General features: G+C 44.1%; 1 protein-coding gene across 7 annotated transcripts in view; it reads right to left on the bottom strand.

The window, feature by feature from the left end:
- Positions 1-236: 236 nt before the first annotated feature.
- Positions 237-26,297, bottom strand: part of EVA1A (eva-1 homolog A, regulator of programmed cell death) — a 203,248-nt gene continuing 177,187 nt past the window's right edge. For 2 of the 7 annotated variants that reach the window (XM_018921429.3, XM_009095745.4), the window contains 3 exons: positions 14,298-14,462; positions 10,412-10,591; positions 237-3,073 (listed from right to left, as the gene is read on the bottom strand). In XM_018921429.3, the coding sequence (XP_018776974.1) occupies positions 2,703-3,073; positions 10,412-10,591; positions 14,298-14,462 (716 nt within the window). In that variant the 3' untranslated portion in view covers positions 237-2,702. The remainder of the gene's footprint in view (positions 3,074-10,411; positions 10,592-14,297; positions 14,463-26,297) is intronic. The other 5 variants (XM_050972354.1, XM_050972353.1, XM_018921435.3 and 2 more) reach the window with 4 other exon arrangements.

Raw genomic sequence — 26,297 nt, 5'->3', positions numbered from 1 at the left:
TCTTAGAAATGCAAGTCCCTGAGACAGCTAGAAAGTATGTGAAGGTATTGCTCGTGGTGTAAGGATAGTGAGAATACTTGTATTACTTTTTTTACCTAGGGCAAGGCTGTGATGGGTTTGTCTGCTCAACCCTGCTTCTTTTTATTTCAAACTTTATCTTGAAGATTTACAGCAGCACTAGCAATGCTAAGGGAGGATTGTTCATCCATTTGCAACTCAAGTTTGGCTGTGATTTACATTTGAAGCAGATATTTTAATCCCACAGTTGCATATCAGGTATACTTAGATTTACCACAGTTGTTCTTTCCGCTGGTCAAACAAAAAGTCATTTGGGAAAATCATAAACATATATCCATTCATTTATAACATTTTTTAAATCAGTTTTGTGAGCTATGTCCCAGGACAGAGCATTCTAAATCTGAAAACATGCTGTCCTTGAATCACCAGGGTTGAGGGACTGTGTGATTGTAGGGGAAAACACACGGCGAACAGAAGTGACCCCGCTGACCTCACCCTGTCTTTGCTCCTCAACACCCTCAGCAGAGTGTATTCAACATTCCAGCTAAAGCACCTGGCTTGGGACCTGCCTCCTTCTTTATTTCTACATATTAGATGCAAAAATTACATTCCATTCCAACACTGAGCCTTTCCATTCAAATCTTCACAAGACCAGACCCAATAATCACTCCACAGTGCTCAAATTGCCTTCCCAGCTGGAGCCACCTCTTACCAGCCAGCCTGACCTCAGACAGTGCCAGTGCCACTGAGTACCTGCAGTGCCACTGCCAGTGCCAGTGCAGGTACTCAGCTTTGCTCTCACCCTGCAAGAGCCACGAGGAGGATTTGTGGACACTCCCAACCAGCTCTCCTCATCAAGGGAAAAGCCCCAGTGATCCCAAAGAGTGCCAAGAAGGCCCCAAGTGCCAGGGGTCTGACCCACTATGCAGCTGTTTGGCACAGCACACAATCCCTTATAACATCCTCAGTCATCTTGTGGGCAGGTCCACCCATTTCCATCTCTCCTTAAAGCTTGGGAAAAGCTCTGGGTAGTCAGAGCTTTTGATCTTTATTTTCCTTGCAAACCCTTAAGATTCTGGAAGTAATATTTCCATGCCTAAATGACAGAGGAGCAGACCCCAAAGCCATGCAGGTTACAGCAGTGCTGTGCAGATGTGAGAAACACCAAGTTCTTCACCTGAGGTGATGTGAACTGCTGCTTGGGGAGTGAAGAGGGTGGTGATATCCCATTGAAAACTCCAGGGAACAACTGAAGAAGCACTAAAACATTTAAAACATTGCACCTTTTCTCCCACACTTTGTTTTCTTTTAGTTCATTTAACATTTGCTTCTGGCCCAGGTATGATGTGAGTATGGGGGACAGACTCAAAGCATTATGAAATCACGTTGAGGTGACCCTTTGAGTAACCAACACGTTGCTCAGCTCTCCTGCCCACGTGCACCACAGAAGTTGATAGATGGGCTGCAGCTGAAAAAACAAGGTGCTGCCAATTTCCTGCATGCAGAAAACATCAGCCTTGATTGCTTGCAGAGGTGTGCTACTCTTCCAAAGGTCTCCCTCAAGCAACACCTATGCCAAAAGTGAGGATGCAAATTCAATTGTATTGAAGCAAACCAGAGTTTATTTAGCATTTATTACCCATTTTGTTGTCAGACATGGCTTCTTCTGTGTTGGTTTTCCTCTGGTAAACACAGAATTTTTAAATTTTTTTTTAATAAAATATATAAAACATTGTGCATTGCTATCCATAGGAAAACTGTAGTTTAACAACAAAAAAAAAAAAAAAAAAGAATAAGGCACATTCCTGTGCAGCATCTTCAAATATATATATATATATATATTTAAAACAAAAAGAAAACCTTTTTCAACCTCTTTGAGGTTGTTAACTTCTCACTAGTGACTGACACATCTCTTATATTACCAGAATTTCACTGTTGGAGATGGGTTGGGTTGTGTTTGACAGGGGCCAGCAGGGAGAGCAGACTCAAAAAAATAATAGGATTTAATCCCTGAGGTGTCAGTAAAAAAACTAAATGTTCCCATTGAAAAGGAAGATGAAAAGACAGCCATAAATAACTGAACACACTATGGCAAACATCCAAGCACCGAGATGATTTCACGATGGAAGAATCCCCCTCCCTCCCATCCCCCAGTTCTTAACAAGTCCTGTTTGCTGTTGGGTTTTAATTAGGTTAATCTCATGGCTTCTGAAGTCACAAGACAATCGGTCAGGATGCGCCTCACCCAAATAATCTTTCCAGAGTTGTCATTTTGTTCACAATTCTCCCACAGTCCTCGGGAAAGGGAAACCAAAAAATCCTAAATGGAGACCAGATCCTGGAGAGCCTCCCTGTCCAGCCAAGAAAGGAGGACAGGGAGCTGTGTGCCCAATGCCACATCCCACACGGGAGAGCTGCCATTTTCTCCTCCCTGCCTACTACTCGGAAATGAAGTTGGCAAGTTGGCAATCACTTCTTTGAAACCAGAAAGCGTCCGGGAAGAGGGGTGATACCAACATGTCAGGGACAGAGATGGGGAATCATCCCGGCTGTCCATCCCCGCCGCTCCAGGTTGCACACCTGATGGGAAAAGGGAGATGCCCGTGTGGCATTGTTCCCTCCCTCTCCTCTCCGAGGTGTGGGGCACCCCGGAGAGCAGGGCAGGAGCACTGAGCCCCCGGGGCTCAGTAGTAGCGGTTGAGGCTCCTGGTGCCGGGAATGTCGGGCTGCCCGTTCATCCAGATCTCGCGGATGATGCGCTCCCGCTCCTCCAGCCGCTGTGCCCGCTCCAGCTCCTCCGCCGAGGTGAACACGTTCATGTTCAAAGTCCTCTCGAACCTGCGGTGCCTGCGGGCAGACAGGTCCGACGTGGTGTCCGAGTCGTCGTCGCTGCCGCTGCTGTCGCTGTCGCTCTCCCGCTCCCGGGGAGGTTTTTTGGAGGAGGAGCGCCTGCAGTCCGTCCGGCAGGACACCCGGAGCACCAGGGCCAGCAGGGTCAGCACGAGTCCAATGCACACTCCGGACACGAAATACAGCGCGGCCCGCTCGGGGTTTTCTGCAGGGAGAAAGGAAATAAGGGAGGAAAAGAACCCTTCAAAGAACAGAGCACACGCCGCCCCTCCGTGCACACACCACAGCACTTTCTGGAGGGACCGAGTTTCCAGCGGCTTTTACTTCCATGCCCTCCTGCCTCCTCCCCCAGGCCAATCAGGAATTTAAACCGTGGATTTGCTGCCAGGGCATTTGCCCACATGCAGAATGCGGGTTTGCTGCAGTTGTGTTTTGGAGTTGGAAGGGAAGGGAGCAGCCCACAGAATTAAATCTTCCCACGGGCTTGCAGCACAGCCAGCTGCAGGTAAGTGCATCCCCCTGTCACATCCTCTGCCTTCACACCAGGCATAAGGATGATTACAAAACTTTATGTGCCCTGTGCTGTGGCCCAGCTGAAATGGGAGGCTTGGCAGCATGGCAAAAATGCACATTATTTATTCATAGACTTCATTTGCTTATCTAAGGCAAGAGTGCTGGCTCCCTGCCCAGACCACCAAAATATCTACCTGTGCTCCACAGGCAGAACTGGAGTCAGTGCACCAACAGGATGAGTCCTGCACAGCCACATTTCTGAGGTGATATAACAAGACTCCAAGGGATCCACAATGCCTTTCAAACTAGGTCATCTTGTTTATGTACCACCTCCTTTTTTTTTTCCCTTTTTTTTGGTTCATGGGACTACTTAGACGTGTAATTATGATAAATGTTGTTACTGCCATTCCCCTGGGCTGAATCATCCTGGTTTATTGGTGCACTAAATGGGTAAAGGTGAACTGAGCAGAAGTGTCAAGGCCAGCTCTACTCTGCAGTGTCTGCTGAGTGTCTTGAGCTCAGGGATGGAGTCAGTTCCTCAGATGAGTTTTACTCCCTTGAACCCAGAGATGGATCCATAACAGCTTCTGCCAGCTGAGACCCTGACATTCCACCCCAAAAGATCTCTGTAGTTAAAAGGCTTCACTTCCCTGCACAGTGCTTTTAGAAGTGCCCTTTTCAGCCAATCTCCTAAAGCAAAGTTTGTCAAAGGTGAACTGGAAACTATTTAGAGATGTTCAAAATTCAACAGGGCAAGACCCTGCTCTAATTTCAAAGCTGGCTCTAAACTAGAAGTTAGCCTGTTCTGACCAGTGGATTGTACCTGGTGACCTGCAGAGGCCTCTTCCAACATAAATTATTCTTTGACTCCATGGTCAGAGCCCAAACACTGGCTTGTGCTGTTTTAAGGAGCCTGTAGTTCAGGGCCTGGAGGTGCTCATGGAGCAGTTACAGAGATTAAATGCCTTTGTGCTCTTCACTTCTCTCCCAAATGAATCTCAAAGGTCACTGATGAGCCAAGGTGGAAAAAGATGTCAAGATAGTCTGAAAATTGGCTAATAAATCATTAGACTGATCCAAGAGTGGTTGGTGTGGATAACATGGGAAAAATCAGGCTAAAGATAGGACAAAGAAAGATGAGGAAAGTGCAGCAGATAAGTCCATAAAAAGAAAGAGGTGGACCAGCCTCCTGCAAACTCAGCTGCAATGCAAAGAACAAGCAGGACACTGAACTGAATGTGCCAGTGGGCCAGTGACAGGGGGTTAGAACTGATGGTCTTTAGATGGTCTGTAAGGTATCTTCCAACCAAACATTCTACAAAATGCAGCAGTAGTTGGAAGGTCAAGGCCACAGGCTTTAAACTAAGATATTTTAAAAAAAGCAAGACAGCACAATTCCAAAAGTAAAAGAGAAGATACCAGAGCAGGCAAGGAGAATGTACCAATGGCTCCAGCAGCAGCCTGGCTGAGTGGATGGCTACTCTGAATTCAAGGGTCAGGACTCAAATTAAAACTGCAGTCTCTGTAGTAGGAAGAAAAAGCAAAAGCTGCTGCTGTCCATCCAGTCCTATGTGAACAGTAAAGAAAAAAAAAACAGAAAAAGCAGAGTCTCTACCTGATAACACTATTACCTCCATGTACAATTTAACTGAGGACAGTAATCACCCAGCTCATTTTGCAGGTAGCCCTAAGAAGGGCTCTGGGGACACCTGGATCATGGGAGCATGAGCAAATGAGCAGAACTGAGGTGTTTGTACTGGAAGGCACTGGGTGCAGTCTGCCTTGGCTCTGCCTGGCTGTGAGGATGCCATGAACACTTTCCTGAGCACCACATCCTGCACACACATGGGCTTGATTTGGTTGCATTAGTTCCACTGCTCACTCCTTTAGAGCAACTCATAAAATAAACATAGATTGGAGCCTGAGACACAGACACATGTGGATTCTCTGCCCCCGATTTTGCCCTTGTCTTGCCTTTCCTTTCTCCTCCACACTCCTTTTTCCAAGCTACTGTATCCAGCTCATGAGCAAGTTTAGCTCCATTGCTACTTAAGCAACCATTTTTCTTCCCTTGCTTGTGCTCATCCGTACAGCCCTTCATGCAGTGCAAGAGCTGTAATTGAATTTTTGGGCTCCAGTGGCATTTATGAGCTCCTACAGCCACTCTGTCAACATCTGAGACACTGTCTGGACTTCCTCACGGAGATGTAGCCCTGTGTTCAGCTGCAGTCTTGACATTTATTGTACATACAATCCACTTTCACAGCAGCATCTCTCTCTTTTTCTTTTTTTCTTTTTTTTTTTTTTTTTTCACAGCAGAAAGAGCAACTTAAGCTAAAAACCACATGCTCTGCTTTTTCTCACTTCAAGTAGCCAAGTCAGCAATAGCCTAGATTTGGGGGTTTGATGGCTGATTAGTGATTTTGAGAGCCTAACCCACTGCATGTTCTACTTGTAAAGATCAAAACCAGGCGCCTTCTTCAGAAAATGGATGCTCAGCACCTTCCAAAACCTTGAAGGTGGCCCAGATTCATCACACCAACAGTGAAGCTCCTCAAAACACTTATTATACTTGGAAAAAAGTTCTTCAAAAGTATATGAACATGAGTATCAGGAGTTAGCACAATTTTGATATGCATTCTTGTGTGTGTATGGGTGTATAGACTCATTAAAACATAGATTTTGACCACTGAAACTTTTTTTTCCAATGCTGTAGATGACAGCTCTGAGCTTCCAGCAGAACCCAGATTCTGCTTATCTCTTTGGCTGGGGCTACCTTTCTCCTTACTTGTACTTCTCTCTCTGGATTGGAAGCATTGATAAAAATGTCACTGATTCAAACCTAAAATTAGTCCATGCAGACAAAAGATATATGCTCTACATAACCCTCTACATGAAAGCCACCATTTTCAAGGCATTCAAACTGGACAAAAAAATTAAAAACACATTTTATTTTATTTTTCCAACCAAACCAGCAGCAATTACAGAGCTTGTTTCCTGAGGGCTAACAATCTGCTGGGAGCATCAGCCCAGACTGCCATTAATTCCCCAGGAAATGCCCCAGGACAAGGCTGTTACTGCTATTATAATAAATTGTTTCAATAAATAAAAAACAATCTAGGCATTAACGCTGCTGGCTTCCTGTAATGGCTTCATGCATTCCAAAACCTCAGTGGGGAGGAAAATTTCAGAGGCCCCCCAGTAAAAGGTTCAGCATTAAGCATGGCCAGACAAACAGGAGCAATATCTTCTAGGGAATTTGCAGTCAGCCCCACAGGCTGCTGAAATCCCCTGACAGAACAGAGGAAGCTCTCCAGGAGCCCCTTATTAACAAGGCTCAGGCCAAGCAGTCTAAAATTTGGAATGATCTCCCCTGGGCTGTATTTTGGAAGCCCCTTGTTAATAACTTGGCAGCAAAGTTTTGCTTATGAAAGAAGAATAAAACAGGAATTTGTGGATGTTTCCCTCCAACTGCTTCATCCTAAATGCAGTGACAAAACTGGGGTGTCTCCTGTCAAAAGGAGTAACTGGAAGAGCTCTGATACATTTTGAGTGTTTAATATTTATATAACCACGAGGAAAGTTTCTGGTCTTGTTGATAGTCTGTGACTGCAAAGACACTTCCAGCTGTCACTGAGACTGGTGAAGACTTTCCAAACACTCAGGAAGAGGTCCACAACAAATTACAGGTCTGAGGTTTGTAGGCAGAGATAGCCTCTAATTAAAAACCTAATTTTGTAAAGAAAATCAGCTTTCAAATAAAGGGTGTCTCTGAGTCTTCTGCAAGACTGAACTCTAAATAATATTTATCTGTTGGATCAGCTACTAATTTCATTTCTCATTGACATTATTCACACTTTTTCCCTGTTTCTGCAGAAATAGGTTCTGGAATCTGGGATGAGACTGACACCTAACTGGCTCTGATATTTAACCATGATAGCTGCAAATCAAGACTCTTTTGCTTCCTGCTGTGATTTTTTCAGCTGTCCATGGGAAGATTCCTGGCTTTTATATGGGAATATCAGTCCAAAAGAGGGTGGAAATGAGCACAGAGTATTTTGCTAATACTGGCACTTCTCTGTGCACTGTAAGACTCTGCATGTGTGACTGACTGAGTCTGCACACTCTTCACCTGCAGCTGCCCACCCAAACCTGCCATTTTGTGCAGAAAATGTGAAGACCATTGAGCACAGAAGGGATTGGGGGGGGATACAAGATAAGAAAATAAAGGTAGTATAGAAAGTAATCTTACCCCTTAAGGAGTTGCAGCTGAGCCAAATATTAGAGATTAGGAACAGGCCTGACTTTAACAGGCCTCAGCTGTAGCCAATAAGAAGAAGAATGTTATAAAAGAGTGGATTGGTTAGTTGAGGGGGAGCTGGAGTCAGCTGGTTACTGTGAGAAGAGTCAGTACTTAGAGGAGCTGCCTATGAGAAATATTAAGGAGGTACAGGACCCTAGCAATATGGAACATTTGCAATATAATGACGACAAGGGATTGCACTATTTGTGGATGCTTTCCCCAGGCTAAAAAACACCCTACTGCTAGGAGAGAGGAAAGACTGTAGAGAGGATCATCCTTTCAAGCCTGCACTTTACCCATGAAATAGCAAAACCCCACAGCTTCTTTTCCCTGCAGTGGATCTGAGAGTATCCACCACCCTCTGCCCCAAGAGAAAAAAACATTTTTTTATATTGCCTATTCTGAGACAACTCATCAGCATAGGGAAGCCCTGAATGCAACACTTTTAGTCTGCAGAGAGCACCTGAGGCATGTTTTTAGTGTCATGGAACAGATCTGCTCTTGCACTGCTGTTTCTCTTTGGTACCAGAGCTGTGGTCAGCAGCAGTGGCAAGATGTGTGACCCAGAACCAGCCCTCCCTGGCTGCTCCCAGCCCTCCCTTGACTTTCCTGAGCCACTCTAATGGATCCTCTATGGACATCAGCTGTGGCTCCAGCTGCCTTCAGGGCCCCAAACTCAGGCAGGCACCAAAAAAAAAAAAAAATAAACCAACTGCTTTGCTGTTCAAAATATGCACTATGAAAAGAGATGGCTTGGCAGTTCTCTAGTTTTATGTAAATTATATTTGTGCCCTGTGACACAGTTTGTCTTTGAAGTCATAAGCTAAAACATCTCATACTCACATATAACAAAATAAATCATGACAAATCCATCATTTCCACTAAAAGCAGAGACTGAATTACATGCAGTAGATAAAGATGGTTTAGGACATCTGCTGTTTCAATCCATGGGGCAGTCATCAAATATTTTTATAATAAATAACAAACTGGACATAGATGTCACTGAGACTGAAACCCATCTAACAGCCATGGTGAGGAACATGGGAACAGCTGATCTTTAAGGGCTCTTCCAACCAAAAACATTCTATGGTTCCATGCTACATTGGAAAACATAAGCAACCAAGTCCTGAACTCAGCACATAAAACCAAAGTTTGAGGTCTGAGTTTAGCTATTTACATCCAGTGGATGTGAACACAACACAAGGAAACCACAAGAAGACAGGGCAGACAAATCCCACAGCAACAGGACAGTTAAAGTTGTTTGTGCTGCAGTAAAATCTGGAGGCTCCTGCCAAGGCTGACACCTTGTGATGAATAAATACAGACCAAAAACCAACACAGAGTCAAAGAGCTCTGCTGTGGTCAGTGGAAGCAAAGTCCATGGAGCATTGTCACCAGCCCTGAATCACAGTCCCAAATATCCTGGACCATTAACCCTACAACTTTCTCTTCCATTACTGTTCAGATGGGCAACACAATATTAGCAGCATTTTGTTTTATAGTAGGGATGGGAAGATTGGTATTCTCATGTAAAAAAACCTGGTAGCTGTAGGTAAGGGGGAAGAAGTGGGATAGACAGAAGACTCCTTTTAAGCTTGTTTGTTTAACTTTTCCTAGGAGATACCCATGGAAGAAAACAAATCTATGCTACCCAGCTATCTTCTGTGAAGAACACTACTAATTCCATTTAATCTGCCTGACTCTGAGGGTTGTCATGAAAAAAATCATCCTGATGAACAGCACTGGCAGCAGAAATTTGTATAACCCTTCATGGTCTTTTTAGAAGAATCCTTCACTAAATAATATGCTGAAACTCTCTCACTAATCTACTCAGTGGTTCCAAAGTGCAAAGCCCAAGTTAGCTGCTTCAAATCCAAATACTTGGATTAGTAGCATGGGGGCATCTCAGCAAGAGCAAGAGCATGGCACCAAGAATGCACACTGTTTAATGCATTAGCAAGACTGAATTAGCTGGCAGACATGAAAAAGTAGCTCACAAATACTGGAGTTTTAGTCAATACAGTCTTGAACATTTCCAGGAATGGGGCAGCCACAACCTCTCTGGGCCACCTGTGTCTGTGTCTCACCATTCTCACAGTAAAGAACTTCTTCCTAATGTCTAATCTAAACACACTCTCTTGCAGTTTAAAGGCATTCCCTCTGGTTCTGTCACTTTTCTTTCACCTTTTAAAGTGAATTTTTTTAGAAGACTGCTCCCCTGTTACTTGAAAGATACACGTGGGTGAAAGATAAACTGTGATCCAAGGAAATCTTACTCTAAAGTAGATTTAAATATACAATTAAGTAGACTCTCAAGATACTTCATCTTCACACTTCTACTGAAGATAAGCCAAATTCTCTTAAGCAGCACAAAGATTTGAGTGCTGCTTATTTTCCAAATTACAGGACAACAAACTTGCCTCCCTAATGAGCCAGGCTTTGATCTCCAGGAAAATGAAGCATTAGGAATAATACCACATGCAAGATTACACTGTGTTTAACTCCAGATGAGAGCAGCGCCAGTGGAAAGCAGTGCACAATAAACTCTGTTATACACTGCCTGCTAGAGCTGCCCCGGTCAGGCCTTTCAAGGGAGAATTCACTGAGAGAAGAATGAAACACACAAACAGTTCAGAGAGGCAGATTTAGCCCCGGGTGACTGTGAAAGGAGGGTCTACAAAAAGCTTGCAGGAGCCCAGGGAGGTGTGAGCCACCAGACATAAGTACCTGTGATGAAGGCATAGGCTGCCAGGATGTTGCTGAGCAGGGCCATCTCCGTGCCGACACCCACGGGCTCCATGCTGCTGCTGCTGCTGAGCCCCGGTGGTTCTGTCTCATCCACAGGGAGCAGGAGGGGGGTGTTGTCTAGAGGGTAGAGAGTGGCTGACCTCCCCTTCTTCTTCTCTGCTTCAACACAGTAAGGGAAGGAGGAATGAGGAATGAAGAACATGACCCAGCCCTACCCCGCCTTATCCCCACCAGGTCAGCATCTGTGTTCTGAAATCTGGAGCTTCTAGACAAGAAGCCACCCAAATTTGACCCTTTTTGGGGGGTAAATACACCTTCTCAATCAGCTTCAGCTGAGTACATACCTCATCTGCATCCAGGCATCATCATCATCTCTCCCCCATCTCCTGCTCTTTCATGTCACCACTTAAACACACCCACCTATGCTACAGCAAATATATAATCAGGTTTCTTTTCTCTTACGTAAATCAAAGGAGCCTTTATCAACAGTGGGTACAGCTAAGCTTGTAAGGAGGACTGGAAAACACAGGCAGAGCCCACAACCCTCTGCTGGTGTGGTGCTGTAGTGATCCATCCACAGCTGGCAAACAGACGTGCTTTCTCTCCAACCTTCTTGGGGAAGGGCAGACCTGAGTTTATGACTTCCTTCAGAAGCCTGCTCATATGGTGTTTCACCCAGACACCATTTCCCCTCTGGAGAGGTGAGTGAACATGGGTTAATGATTTGATTTTATTTGTTGAAGACTAGAGCTAAGGAGGCAGTTCATTCCAGGAGGCTCAAAGAGACCCTTTCAAACCTTATCAGCTCGCTGTTGAGTCCTCCCCACCCCTTGATCTTCAGGCAGACACCCCCACTACTCACAGAACAGTAATTGTTTTCCACACAGGAAAGAGTCAGTGCACAGGATCCAGGTCCATCATCCATGTGAGTTTTGAACTGTAGCTATTATAGATTTCCAGGCTCCCTTCTCTGGGTGTCTAGTTCTGGCCAAAAGCAAGCACCACTCTGTAAAATCACAGACTTGCACCTGGCTTCTGCTTATCTGCAGGTATTAAATTCAGGACACTGCCAGCTCCATCTCCAGTGATGCCACCAGTGCCATTCAAGCAAAGGCATTCTGTCAGGAGTGGGGATGTGAGATGCTCTCTTTTCCTTGGCTGCCTGATCCATCTCCTTTCCCTGCAAACCCAGCAGTGTGAGACATCACATTCAGCTTCCTTCTGTGGGTGCCAGGAAGCAGCTCAGCCCAAGGAGGCAGTAACAGAAAGTGAGGGGTGTCAAAGAGAACAGGTAATACTGGATGGAATGGAGGGCAGGAATGTGTGTGCAGTGATGCCAACTCCTAATCTGCCTGGAGGAGAACCAGTGGGGATGGATGTTCAGGTGTCACTGTGAGGGATCAGCCCCAAGGAATGTGGGTGCAGCTGTACCTTTGCCACTGAATAGCTGCATGGCCTTGGAAAAGCCACATGTTCAAGGTTACCATGCTGTTAATGACTGGACTTCAAGCAAAATGTTTAAACCTGAGTGCTTGGGTGTCATATCCCAAAGAGTAAAATATCCCTAGAGCTTTAGGAGAATAGAGGTTGCTGTAGATCCCTTGTGCAAAAGGGACACAGAAGGTCCAAGGGCACATTTGGCAGGAAATCAATAGCAACATTTCACAAAATTTTTTAGTTCAGAATTTTTTAAAATTCAGATTAACATGCCCTCTAATATCTTCTTTATCTCCCCTGTCTGGTAAATCTGCCTGTACAAGTGTTCAAATTTTTCCTTACTGCTGTTCCAAGGACATCCACAAATGCAGGGTAAATATTTAACTTCCAAAAACTGAACCTAAAACTTGGATATTTCAGAGCATCTCAAGTAGCACCATGGATCTAAACTAAGGCAAGAGAATCCTGCTATTAGTTGATGGATAGAAAGAGTCATTCAGCTCTCCCCACAGCAGACACTTGAAGCTCATTGTATTTGCTCATACACAAATGTCTAAGACACCCCAGGGTCAGGAGGACATCCATGCAGAGATGGCAGGTATGAGAAGGGATGCAGGGGAAATGCCCACCCTTCTAGAAGCCAGGTGAACACTCCAGGTGATCACAAATGACTGAATCCTGCCTGAGATCTGGCTCTTAACTAGTTAATGTAAGATCCTTTCACAATTGAGGAAAATGAAGGGCACCACCAGGAAATAATCTCACACATATTTCCTATGTCAGAGGGACATCACCTCTGCTGGGTGTGGAGCAGCCCTTGTAAACCACGTGCCACAACAGTGTCTTCAGGAGGCAGAGTAAGTGAGAACTCCTCTTAGAGAGGAGATGGGAGATGTAAGAAGACTCCCCCTTGTTTTTTTTTAATTTTCACTTCTAACTTGACAAATGAACAGATGCAATCAAACATGCTTTTAAATTAATACTGGCCTGCATGCACTAAACTCCAGCAAAGAGCACCACAAAACCACAGAACTGGTTTATCATTGGCAGGATTGTACAAGCAGAGGCACAGAAGACAGAAAATGACTGGACTTATGCAGGAAGGAAAAAACAAACACACACAATTTCACAAGGGCCATGTGTTGCTACACTATGTGGTTCCCTGGTCTGCCATTCCTTTAAGGATCATACTAAAAGATATTCCCATTCCTCCTTGCTGGCTTTGAAGACTTTTCAATGCCTAATCAACTCACTACTATTGGTTTTCTCCTCACCACCCTTTCTTAGCTGTTGACAGTCACCTGAATGGTTTCTCTGTGAATTTACACCAAAGCTGAACAAAATTCTTTCAGCCAGCAGTAAATTTGCCCAACACCACAGTATAAGCACAGGAGAGGTTATTCATGATACCAGGCTGATGTTAGCAAAGAGTTTTAACAAAAGAAATACAACAGGAAGGGAGATTACAGAAATTTCCAAGTATTTTGTTATTTTTGAAACAGTCTTCTAGGTTTTAATTTCAGAATGACATCTTTGTTTGAAAGGTGGTGCATATTTTGAAAGTGAATAAATAAACTATGTGAAAACTAAACAAAAGGTGTAATTCGTAGAAGTTAAAATGTTTAGATGAGTGGAAATGAGTTCAGGATATTTTTCCTTGCTTGAAAGAATCTCCAGGATCACAATATTTATTTGAAGCTAACTTAAAACTCTTTTCCTTGACAGTTTTTCAGTAAGGCCTCCAAACTGACAAAGCTGTTATTGCCAGTTCTTGTTTATTTGTGAATTGACTATCCAAGCTGTGGATTAACTTTGCCAGAAGTGTAGACAGAGACAAGTTCTACCCATACCCCCCCCTCAAGCTGAATCTCTGGGAGCACAGAATGGGATTTTCAGTAGCATCATAAACCATCTCCTGCCTATTGGGAAACAACACAAAACCACTGAGGAATCCAACACGTGCTCACTTGTGCTTTTCTTTTATTCATACACTGTCCCTTCCTCCTACTCACCTATCCCTAGAGATGGCTAAGATCAGACTTCATTCATATCTTTTCACTTTGCATTTTATGAAAATAGCATTGTATTTCAAAGCTCAGCTGAAAACTTCTCTGTCCCATGAGGCAGATCTACTGTCTCTGCCCTGTTCTTTTTCTTTGCCACTGGACAGGTCTGGAGAGTATTTCTGTGATGAGTTTGGACATGCATGGCCATGACTGCTACCCCAAGAAACCCAGTGTTTCTTGAACAGTTTCACAGTTTTACCTTAGACAGTCATTGGTCACATCTTGAAGCTGTCACAGCCCTTTCTGACTGTGACATGGATGGGATGTAGGAGCAATACAGAAATCCAGAAAAGAGGAGATGGAAAGGAACAGTTACCACAACACCCTTAGGTTTGGGCCAGCATGACAATGGTCACAGCTACCTGGGAGAGCTGGCTCTATGTTGGAAGGAGAGACATCCGATAGGAACACGCCGTCCCCTATAACATTGGGGTCAAACACTCTTGGCTGCAGTGGAAAATGTGGCTTCTGATACCCTTGTTGATTGGTTGGTCCTGCCTGAGTTTCATGCAGAAGCTTCTTGGGAACTGAAAGAGAGGAGCAAGAAGAGCACAGTTGTTAGAGTGAGTTATTTCAGCTGGTCAGAATGAGAATTGTCACGTCATGCTACAGGCTCAGCTGACAGTTAATTATACCACGTGCAGCCCAAACAGACACTCATTTTCCACTATGATGAATGCTTTCCAATTGCCAGCACAGAGACATTCAGTGAGAGAATGCTGGAAACCATAAAGTGATTAAGATACTGTTTATTTACAATTAAGCCTTGAGACTAGGCTAAGGATCAGATTCAGATTTCTATTTAGACACTCAGAAACTGAAATAGAGGTTAGTAAGCCGGGCTTTGGCCTCAGCTCTAGGCTCCAGGGCACTCCAGTTGGAGCTCTCTGTTCCTACCATGACAGCAGGCTGGACAGGATGCCCTATAGCAATGGGAGCTATAGCTATGTCTGAAATCCTGCCTCTCTCAGCCATCAAGCTGCTGGCTCAAGACTGAACATCAGAAGTTTTTGTCCACTCCAGATTCACAAAACCGAACTCTAGAGGATGCTGTTCATGAGAAATCATAGAGCTTAAATAATCCATCACAAAAATAAGTTCCTGCTGTAAGAAACTCTGCCCACCCTGTGAGATCCAAAACACACTGCTTCCCATTGAGCTGTAGGCTGTAAGCTGGGAAAGGCCCATTCTCCATTCCCACCATCCTGGGGAACATGAAGACTTGGTTAACCCCTACTGCTCTCTGTTTTGCCAGCAACAGCATGAGCAATATGCAGGTGGAATGATGGGTTAATACTTGACAGATTGTTTGGATGTCTCTGGTCTCTTCCTTGGACCAAAGCATGTCCTAATAACAGGAGTGTTTGCTCCTACTTACAAGGCCAGTTCTTCAGCTGTACAACCAGGTAAAGAAATCAAAGCTGCTGTAGCTACCTCAGTATACACCCACTGAAGGTGAATCCACATAGTGGATTCACAAATTTCCCCTGTAGCGACAAAGAATGGAGTCATCTATGGAGCTGAACCAGTTCTCTTCCTCAGCCACAGCCAACACCTCAGGCTATTTCAGAGCAAAGTGCTTCTCCATACAAAGAGAAGAAATATGTATCCAGTTCATTCTCTTCAGAAAGTAGACGAATTGAGTGATGAAAGACAAAAATAAATTAAAATTTCCACAGGAGAAAGATTATTTTTCCTGTCAGTAACCATACATTAATGCCTAGCAGACAACCGGTGTGCTTGACACAGACTGTTGAGCACTAGGCACAAGTTCAGTAGACCCATGTGAGCTTCAAGAGAAGATTTCTGGGATGCCCATGTCCCCTTTCTCCAAGTCTAACACCATCTTCCTCTCTCCTTCCAAGCAGGCTGCCCCCTCCCAGTGCCTCAGTTTCCCCAGGGCTCCACTTGGGATCATGCTATCTCTCATCTCCACCCTCACAGGGGCATGAAGAAGTGCAATTAAAAATGCAAAGCACTTTGAGATGCTTGGCAGTAGCTTGAAGGAGAACTTGGAAAGAGGGCAGCTCTGGATCAGAAAGGAAATTCCTGCCTGCCCCCTGCAGCTAATCAGCTGCCAGACTGGAACAGGAGATTTAATCTCATCCATTAAATTTGCCTGCATCACCCACCACATTACTGGTGATCCAACCACTTCGTTTACATTATGTTTGACTTGCTGTCTCTGCTGAGGCAAAGAAAATTGTAACTAGATTTACAGACTGACCTCCTGAATTAGGCTGCCAGGACATCAGCACTGAAGGTCTTGCATTATTGGAAGAGTCATGCTAGGTCAGGGAACAGACAGAAAACCCCTCAGCTTCTGAATATCAAAGAGCTGGCTAAGAGGTTTCTAGTGAAACATGAATTGGCAACAGTTGGAAGGCAGCAAAAAAACACATCCCCTGGTAGGAGCCAGACAGGAATGAGGGGGATACCTGTGCCAGGGAAATATCAGAAAGTCTGGAGAGGGGGTGGGTAGAATAGAGATTATCCTGTAAACCACAGCCAGGGCGAACTGCAGTTCTGGGTGCTGAATTTGAGGCACCCAAAAGGACACAGAGCACTTAGAGCTCAGCACCCTCCAAAAATAAAGAGTCCTATTGCTGTATCTCAGACTGAGGACCTGATAAGTATTTAAAAGACACAGAACATTTTCCTTTAAAAACTTCTCACCCAAACTGCATCCCATATAACCTGTTGATAGGCATCCAGTGAAGAAAATGAAGCAAAAAGCTTTCATGCTTCAGACTTACTCTTCTTCATAAATATCTCCTTTACCTCTCAGCATTCATGACCATCTCCAGGGCACAAGACAGGCTGGATAAACCTGCATGTTTCATAGAAAAAGTGACACTACTCAACACTTAAACATTTGAGTGAAGCAGGGGAAGGAAACACCATCATCTCTGGGTATTCCTAAGCATACCCAGAGAACTGAGATATGGCTCTTCCATCTTGGCATCTGTGCCACCACCACCTGAATGCTACCTACAGGACCAGAGGAGGAGTCAGGTAAAGCAAACCATTGCTAAATCAGTCAGCAACTAGTCAATAGTATCCCAAGAAAGAGTAGAGATGGAGAAGGATTCAAGGAGAAGCATTGATAGAGAATATTATTGTCACAGCACCTTATGGACTAGGGCTGTGCTGTTACCTCTTTGGGATGGCTGAGTACATAAGAACACTATCAGGTAGTCATTTGGTGCCTTAAAACAGAGGTGGCTGTGAGGACAAAGAAAACAGAGGTGGCTGTGAGATTCCCAAATGCAGGCACGTGCTTAACACCTGTGACTAGCACACACTTTGGTACTTTCGAAAATACCAAGAGGTGCTTTTCTTCACATCAGCAACTAGATCCCTTTAAAACCCTGAAAGCAACTTAGAGCAGCACAGGATGTCTACAGCACACAAACTTGGACTTTTCCACTTCAAGGGATCATTCTTCTCTGTGGACTCCATAAACATCTCGAGTGCATTTTGTCAGGAAAGGCCCATCTCTGCAAAGAGTACACAGAGAGATGGCACGCAGCAAGTCTGCTCTTTTTCTAGTTTATATGGTGCTCTGCCGATACACAGCTTTCTTCTGATTTAGAAAGACTGTGAAATGGAAAGCATTTCTCAAGTGTAAAATACCTCACAATTTCCAGTTAGCTCCTGTGTGGCAGCCAACTCCACGAGAAAGATTAAACATCTGGTTCCTTTGAAATGCCCTCCTTAAATTCTCCAGAGAGGAGTGCATCTGCCACAAAGCATGGCATGAGTTGAAGCAAAGTGTCAAGGAAAGTTATTTATTATTAAAACCACCAGAAAAAAAAGTACCAAGGATTTTAGTCTTATCTCAGTATTAAGCACAGAAATCCTGGCAGGGAAGGGTTGGCACTTGTCCTGCTCCATGCAATCAAGCAGAGAAGTTAAAGCAACTCAGTCAGCAGAATGAGTGATGGATCAAGAGGGGAAGAAACAGCTTCAATCAAAGTGTTCATGCACCTCACAGTCACTGCACAAAACCCACTCTTAGTTCTGCACTTAAAAATGCACATGAGAAATGAGCTTGGATCATCCAGAAGAGAGGAGATGAGTTCCTCTGGGGACCTCCAGGGACTTTCAGTCTCTCAGGGGGTAGCAGTCAGCATTGAAATCTGGGTATTTATCCAAATGATAAAATTCTACAGCAGCTTGGGCTGTGCATTTGAGAAGCACAGGCAGAGCTGTAACTTTTCAGATGGCAAGCCTTGCTCGCCACCCACCGCCCCCCCCCACCCAGGGTTCAACTCAAACATCAGCACATGGATTCCATGCGAGCCAGGACTTGATCTGGAGACAAAGTGTCACCATCTCTTTGACACTCCATGAAGGTACCTGCAGAAGTTGGTTCTAGGTTATAAATCTGCAATTCTTTTGGATCAGCAGGTTCTTTCCTCTTCCATTACAGGCTTTCAAGTCTTTACATAATCCCTCTGTGTCTGCTTTAAAAGCAATCCCAGCTCCCACTGCTCATCTGTCTGAATCAACATCATGCTAGCAATAATTTATACCAGTTCCCAACCCAAGAGCTGCATTGCCCATTTGCAATGAATTAATGGCACCCATCTCACAATAAAACCTCTCCTCTGCTGCCTGGCAGCCTCCCCACACTGCAGAAAGAGGGGGAAAGGAAAATCAAAGCCAGAGTGTGCTCTCATGGGCAGAGGAGATCCATCAGAGTCAGTAGAAGCAGCCAGCAGGACAGTGTGAAAAGGCACATGCTGGTGCTGCTGACAGTATCCTTGTTTGTACTTGGTGGAGACGCCTTCTGCTGGAATTTTCACACAAGCAGTTTCTTGTGTGGCCAGAAAATCCAGGGCTAATGAAAAGAAAAAGTTACTGTGTCTACAAGAAGTAACATTCTGAATTGCAGTGCTAAGAGCTGGAAAAGGCCAGTCAATACCTCTCCGCTGTTCATTAAGGGCAGTGAATCTCAGTCTGGCTTGGGTTAGGAGGGACCTTAAAGATGATCTTGTTCCAAGTCCCCAGCCCTGGGCAGGGACACTTCCACAAGACCAAGTTGTTCCAAGCTTCGTCCAACCTGGCCTTGAGCACTTCCAGGGATGGGGCAGCCACAGCATCTCTGGGCAACCTGTGCCAGGGCCTCGCCACCCTCACAGTCAAGAATTTCTTCCTAATACCCAGCCTAAACCTACTCTTTTTTTGTTTAAAGCCATTCCTCCTTGGCCTGTCATTACATGTCCATGTTCCTCCTCAGGTTTCTTGCAGGCCCTCTTCAGGTACAAAAAGACCATAATGAGATAATTTGCTGTGTTTCCTATGTAGATCTCTCTAGTTTTAAACACTCCAGTCCTAGGGGTTCAACCAATTGCCACAATATATTATTTTCAGAGGAATACTGCTCTTTCTGTGTAATTATTTTCCAGCGTTGATGAGTGTTTCCATTTAAACACATATATTATTCCCCTAATCCCCCTATAGTTGATGCTATACCCCATATTTTATGGATGGGGAATTGGCTCAGGGACAGAGTTTTGAAAGTGTTTAAATATCAAAATTATTTGTCCAATCTCACAGAGGGAGTCTGTGCCAAAGAAAGGAAACAAGTTCAGCCTTGCACTCAAACCCTTCCCTCTTTTTGCTAATTTGATCATTTGATGCTTGCTCTGATGCTTGCTCTGCCCTAAACAGGCTTAAAGACTTCCAGGAAGAAATTATCCCCTGACCTCCATCTTCACTGGATGTACACATCAGTCAACTGGAGAGAATCAATGAAAGCTCAGTGTTTAAAACACAGAGACAAGGAGCTTGTCATTTTCCAGTCCTCTGCTCTATATTCTCCTGTGCATTTGCTCCCAAAGCTCAGCATGATTAAAGCAAATCTGCAGGATCTTCAGCAAACCCTCCTGAGCATGCTTGAAGCAGAGTGCAATTTGAACAAAAACATTACTCCCTCACCAAGGAAAATTACAACCAAGCCTTTTTTCTGGGCACGTTGGGGCCAGGAACTGTTGGTGCTCAACATATTTCTAAAATAATAATAATAAGAAAATACTCTTGAGTAAACACCCTGTGAGTAAACACCCAATATAAACTACTGCATGTTTTTAGAGGTAGCATCTCTGAAGGATTCTTTTTTGAGACTTAAAAATTCACAGCATTCAGCCTGAAATAGGATCATTCATGATTCCAAGCTGTTCTAAGAAAGTAATTCCTTGGTACACGTGTATATGGTTCTCTCAAACTGCATAACTAACAGTGGGTTTTGTGCAGTAAAACCTAAATTCACTAAGCAGTCAGTCAACAATACCTATTAAAATAATGGATTTTGGCTGTGCCAGACCATAAAATATCACAGAACAGTCAGAGAGCAAGAAGGAAAAATCCCATACAAAAGAAGACTCTGTGCCTAGTGACAACAGTAACACCACTGTGTAGCTGGAAACACAGGGGTGGGAAGATGATAATTTGATTAACAAAAAGAAATTGAGGCACAGCCTACCCCCTTGGCTTTATCCTAAGGGTCTCAGACATGGCCAAGGAACAAGCTGAAACCTTTTCCAGCTATCCATGCTCCATCTAGCTCAGGGCCTCACACAGAAAGAGGTTTTGCCTCTTCTCATGATCCCATGTGTTGTGTCAGACATCCAAAGCCGACCTTCAAGTCCTGTCCTGCCACCAGACATCCTGGATTTTTGGTCAGATAGGAGTACTATCGCCTGCTAGGAGATCATCAGATCCTGCAGCACTCAAATGTCTCCATGAGCCTTGGAAATGGCTGAGCACCCTTGACATCAGCTCTGAACCTTGGCTGCAAAAGCATGTCATACCATCCTATATTTTATTTAGAGTGGAGGTATAATACCATTTAAACAGGAAGTGTAAATTGTCCCAAGAGACAAGAGGAGACATGAAGGGACTTTCTTCAACAGACCATAAGTCTGAAAGCTTGGATTTGATCAACAACTGCCATGAAAAACCTTTACTATCACTAAAAAACCCCCTAACACCAGATCAGAGATTTAGCAAATGCAAGTGGTCCAAACATCAGCTTCCATCTCCTTCGGTTATTTTGAAAAAAACTTTTTTTTTACCCAGCAAGGATATAGGCTGCAATCCCAAAACTGAATGCAAAGCACAAGAGCAAGAGGGAGTTCCTCAGCCTGCTGCAGCCGTGCTTTCCATGCATGGTGTTCCAAACCACCAATAACAAGGAAGTGACTCATGCCAAATACAGTAAGGCCACTTCCAAGCACCATGCAGAAAGCAAGTGTGACTGTCTGGGAAATGAGCTCTGTCACAACCAAAGCCACCTACACCTCCCCGAGCCCGCAGCCTGCACCAGGGCCTTCCCTCCAGACTCTGCCCAAAGCAGGAATCTCTCTGTTCTGCTGGTGATTTGGAAGTGGTGGGAAGTGGTACAAGCTGTTGTCTAACACAACCCATAAAAACTTTCAGATCACTCTGCCAAGACTCCTCTTGAGACAGCCCAGATGCTTTGCCTTTTACTGTATCTCCTGGCAGCAGCCAGCTAGAGAAGTGCTGTGCAATAAGAATATAAATATAATACAGACAACTCTTTCTCTTATTTGCCCTCCACAGAAAAGGACATGCTTATCCTTTCCTCACGCAGCTGCAATCAGGGAAGAGATTTCCAAAGTGGAAGCAAGTGCAGTCCAGGAACAAAGCTGGTGGAACACAAATTAGCTCAGTCTCACCACTGCTCCTAGTGAAATCTCTCACAGGTGAAAGGTCCAGTGATACAAGAGGATTTCAGAGATGAAGGAGATTTAGGAAACATTTCACACCCCACTGAGACTCCAGAGGGAAGAGACAAACAGGACCACCATTTCCTCCCAGGCTCTCCTCCTCTTGCACAGGGCAACAGAATACTTTTCCTTGACTCCTCTGATTTCTGCCTGCTCAGAAATGCAATAACCTTATTAGAAGATCCAATTCACCTAATCTGGGAACTCAACCCATGCCCTGTAGGTACCTAAGGAAGAAGTCCTCCTTAAATAAGCCATGTTCCTAAGCTCCCTGTATCATCAACACTGAAAGGTGGGTGCATTTGAAAGCCTCCAGGGAAGATTCTGTCTACTTAAATTTAGGAGCCTAATTAGGGATAGTTAATGAATCATAATGTTACCTTTGGATTTATTCTCCTGAGTGTATCTGAGTTGAAATCTTACGAAGTGCCTCACATCTTTTACTCAGATATTTTTCTGCTATCTTGAACTTTCCAAATCTGAATTTGAAGCTATAAAACACCCTAATTTCTATCTAGTGATGCATATGCTCGATCTGTCCACAGGCAGTTTTCCTACTGCTTTCATAGCCATGAAAGTCAGTTGTTCTTCTTTCATCATCTGAAATGTAATAACAGAATATGAAGCATCTATTGCCAGCAACTCATAAATCTCCTGCTTGATGTGGCTTTTGGTCTCCAAAGGGCACAGGGAAAGCATCGCATGCGCCAGTCTGCTCCCTACACGTTCTGTTTGGAAAGAAAAATGGATCAAAAGGAAGAAAGCCTTGTCAGAGATACCTGCAGATACAAAGAGTTACTTTCATCTGGTAAATTTCTGCCTGCTCCCAAAGTCAGGAGAGTTCTGCATTTTCACAAGATAACGCATCTGGAGGAGGATGAGACTCAAGCTGATTCTTGTCCAAATTCCAGCATGCTCATCTACATCCCACCATGGCACGTTTGCTGGTAGTACAGCTGCATCTCATCTCCACCAAGCCCAGAAGAATCAGAATAACAAGGAAGTCAGGCTCATTTTACCAGTCTTCCCTATTTCCCCTCTTTGGGCTGCATTTGTGACATATTTTCATTGGTACTTTGCAAACCAGCCCTGTCTTTCTTAGGCATTTAGGGAATATTTGTTTGTTGGTTTCTTCAGAGAGACTTATTAAAAACTGGAATTTTATGCAATGCTCTGAATATATCCACTCCACTTTGGATCAGAGTTACACTAAGTTTTGGACTTGGACACAACTCACACATTTTAGTCAAATATTCAACATTGCAAGACTTTAGCTGAGTTGGTCAGACCCTGAGTTGGTGCTAAAAATGCCAAGGTTGTGCCATTTACTTAAGAACTGGACTTGGTGATCCTTGTGGGTCCCTTCCAACCCAGAGTACTGTGATTCCTCTTATAATACAGAACTGTTTTGACATTTAGGCTATAGGCCTTGGCAGAAATTCTCTTGTGCCACTTATCTATTTTTCAGGAAATGTGTGGCACAATATGTGGCTCCCAGGAGAACCCTGACAGAGCAGTGAGTACTGTGTATTCAAGTGTGGCTGATCCAGAGTCAGGACATTGCTCATGTGAGGAATTGCTCACCAGCAAGGGAGAGTCTCTGTACTCAGGATGCCAACGCATACCCAAGTGGTTCCAGCCCTGCAAGTTATCAGGAATCAGCTGAGTCACAGCAACCAATTCTGTAAAACCCAGGCCAAAAGACACTCCCTTAAATTTCAGTGAAAAGTGTACACAAACTCTGTCAGGGAAAGTGGCCCTTGGAGATCTTCATGGCTGTGTACCCACAAGCAGAGTTTGGGTGAGCACTATCTATCACTTAAACGAGAGCACTATCTATCACTTAAACGAGAGCCTCCCTACTTTATCTTTGATATCCAGGGCAAGGATATCAAAGATAAAGTAGGGAGAAAGGGATGGAGTAAAGGGCCAGAGGTCCTGAAACCCTCTAGAGCTGATGGGCAGCCGTGCCAGCCTCCACCAAGCACAGGAGAGGCGCAGCCAAAAAGCAGAATCCAGGCAGAAAAGGAAGGTACCAGGGAAAATAACATCTACAGCTACATTGCACTGCCCAAATATTTTAATAAAGAGTAAGAAGCCTCATGCTTCAGCATCTGAGCCAACTAGCCTGGTATGATCAATCATTATATTCCAAGAGTTAGGAATAAAATTTCTCCTCCAGGACTACTGACCAAGATAGATATTTAGGGGATTTTCTGTGTCTGGCTCTGAAGCAATGTCACCCACCCTATAGTCCACTGACCACTGATGACCTCTGAGACACCAGAAGAGCAATCCAGAAAATAAAGCTAGTTCAAAGAGAAACCACAACCAGCACATCTCTGGAAGTTCCCCCATCTTTTGTCTCAGTGTCTGCTGGCAGGCACAGCTTGGAGATTCTTCCCAACTGCTCTCCTTGCATAATTAAAGTGTTGGTAATTACGGCACCAAAACTGTGCTGTGTACAAAAATATTTTCTTTCTATCCAAGTACTACTTATCCAAAAGTGTTTGCTAGTTCTTTATCAGTTCATCAGCTTTTCCTTTCTGCAATCAAACAGCAGAGAACTAGGCAAGGGGCTAGAAGTTTTTCCCAAAAAGATAGCTGTGTCTTGATAGCAGGGGATGAGGAATGTCATCAGAAAGCAGCTGGTAACCTCTGACATTAAAGGCAGTGACTTCTTATGGTCACATGTTTGACAGAGTGTGGCAATTCTCAGGGTCCCATGAGATGCCCAATTCGGAAAACCTGCACAGGGAAAGGTTATCAATTGCATTGGAATAAAGATTAGGAGTGAATAAAACTGTGTAAGGCAGCTACAGAGCTAAATTCCCTTCAATTATACACAGATGAATGCAGATCAGTATTTACTGAACGAAAACACAGCTTAGTTTGAGACCCAAAACTCAGTGTGGGGATCACTGGCTCCTTAGTGGTTCAGCACTTGGCTGATAGAAACCAGGCTACACTAACAAACTTGAAATCCAAGGATCTGTGAACCAAGTGGCAAAACTGTTTTCAATATAAATCCTTCCATTCACATGGTTATAACCTGTGAGACATCCTCCTTTGGGGCTGAGATTTCCTGAGCACAGTGGAAAGTTTGAGGAAAAACCCTATAGATGTTTTTTAATTATGAGTATTAAGCCTCCCCTGTTTTTTCAAAGTACATTTACAGGCAGAACCTCTCTAACACACAGCATCAGCTTTAAATAATCTGGCTTGGAGACTGTGAAAAGTTCTTTGCATGGTTTATGTATTTTATTTTATTTATTTTTCTGGTAGGAAAACACGTAGCATGCATCATCTTGCTTCCATGCATACCCCAAGGGAGCAGTAAGGACTGCAAGCCCAAATCTTACTACAATTGCTACTGTGAGTAACTGCCAGTTTTGTGAAACTGCAAATTACAGTCACTTTCCTGACCCCACATAAAAGCAGATACACAATGGAAAACAATGCCAGGGTTTTGTTACAGCCCAGTGAGGATGTTCCTGAGCACCTACCCCACGCTCTTATGCAGCTTGCCCTGCAGCTACAGTCTGGGAGCACTGGGAAGAAACTGTGGGAATACTCAGTACTGGATTCTTGTGGCAGCTTTCCAGTACTTAGTAGTGGGGTTTTTTTAAAGAACACAAGGTTTTTTAAAGCTAAGTGTTTATTTCTATTAGGCTTCATGAAAGGTTCAGCAGGGACATTTCTTGCACACCAGTCTGTTCTTTCCCACTCTCCCCACATGTTATTATGAATCATTTCTATTAATATCTCAAATGATACCTGGATTCACACCACCTAATTGAAGGTATTTTGCTGGGATGGGAGGAGGTTAATTTGTCCCTCCATCAGTTATACAGACTAGCTGAATAATCCCTCAGTTTTACCCCTTCAGGTAAACACCTGCATTAGTGCAAGTAAAGGTTTGCAAGACTGAGCTGCAAATGTATGGATATACATTCAGGTGTAGGACATTGCTGGGCAGAAAACTTCTCTCATTTATTCCAAAGTTAACAGAGGTAAACAATCCTGAATCAAATCCTACCCACCTATTAGTACAGAAATTATTCCAGGACTGCCTGGGGCTCCCTTGAGACCCCTCTAACAGGCTGGCAGGTCTCTGAAGACCCTGACTACTTGCAGTACTTGATTCACCAGGTTGCCACTGCAGCCAAGCCTGGGGGGATCATTCTGGGAAGGTTGGCAATGCTCTTCTGCTGGTGGCCTTTGCTAAACACTGCCCAGTTTCTGCCTGTTTGGGTAGCAAGGCCCATGCACTGGCATTGCTCCCCTATCAAAATGACTGAATTCAATCAGTTAAAACATGTAAATGGAGACACATCTTATCCTGCCATGTGTTTGAAAGTGTTTCTTATCACATATTCCAAAGGAAATGCAGGTTGCTAACTCAGCCAAGGAGCTCCATACTGTAGGACCTCTATTTTTAGGCTTCCTTTTTGGGATACTTAGAAAAAACATTACTTTAACACATACCTTTGCTGCTAGCAACTTGAACCCAGGGCAGAGCCTTTATCTGGCATGCACTCAGTTTAAGGTGCCACTTCTTTCAAGTTGAATATAATGCTCTGTACTGCAGTATTTGTTCCCTCT

Source organism: Serinus canaria, chromosome 3 (assembly GCF_022539315.1).
Source record: "Serinus canaria isolate serCan28SL12 chromosome 3, serCan2020, whole genome shotgun sequence".
Lineage (NCBI taxonomy): Eukaryota > Metazoa > Chordata > Aves > Passeriformes > Fringillidae > Serinus > Serinus canaria.
This window is presented reverse-complemented; position numbering and strand designations above follow the sequence as displayed.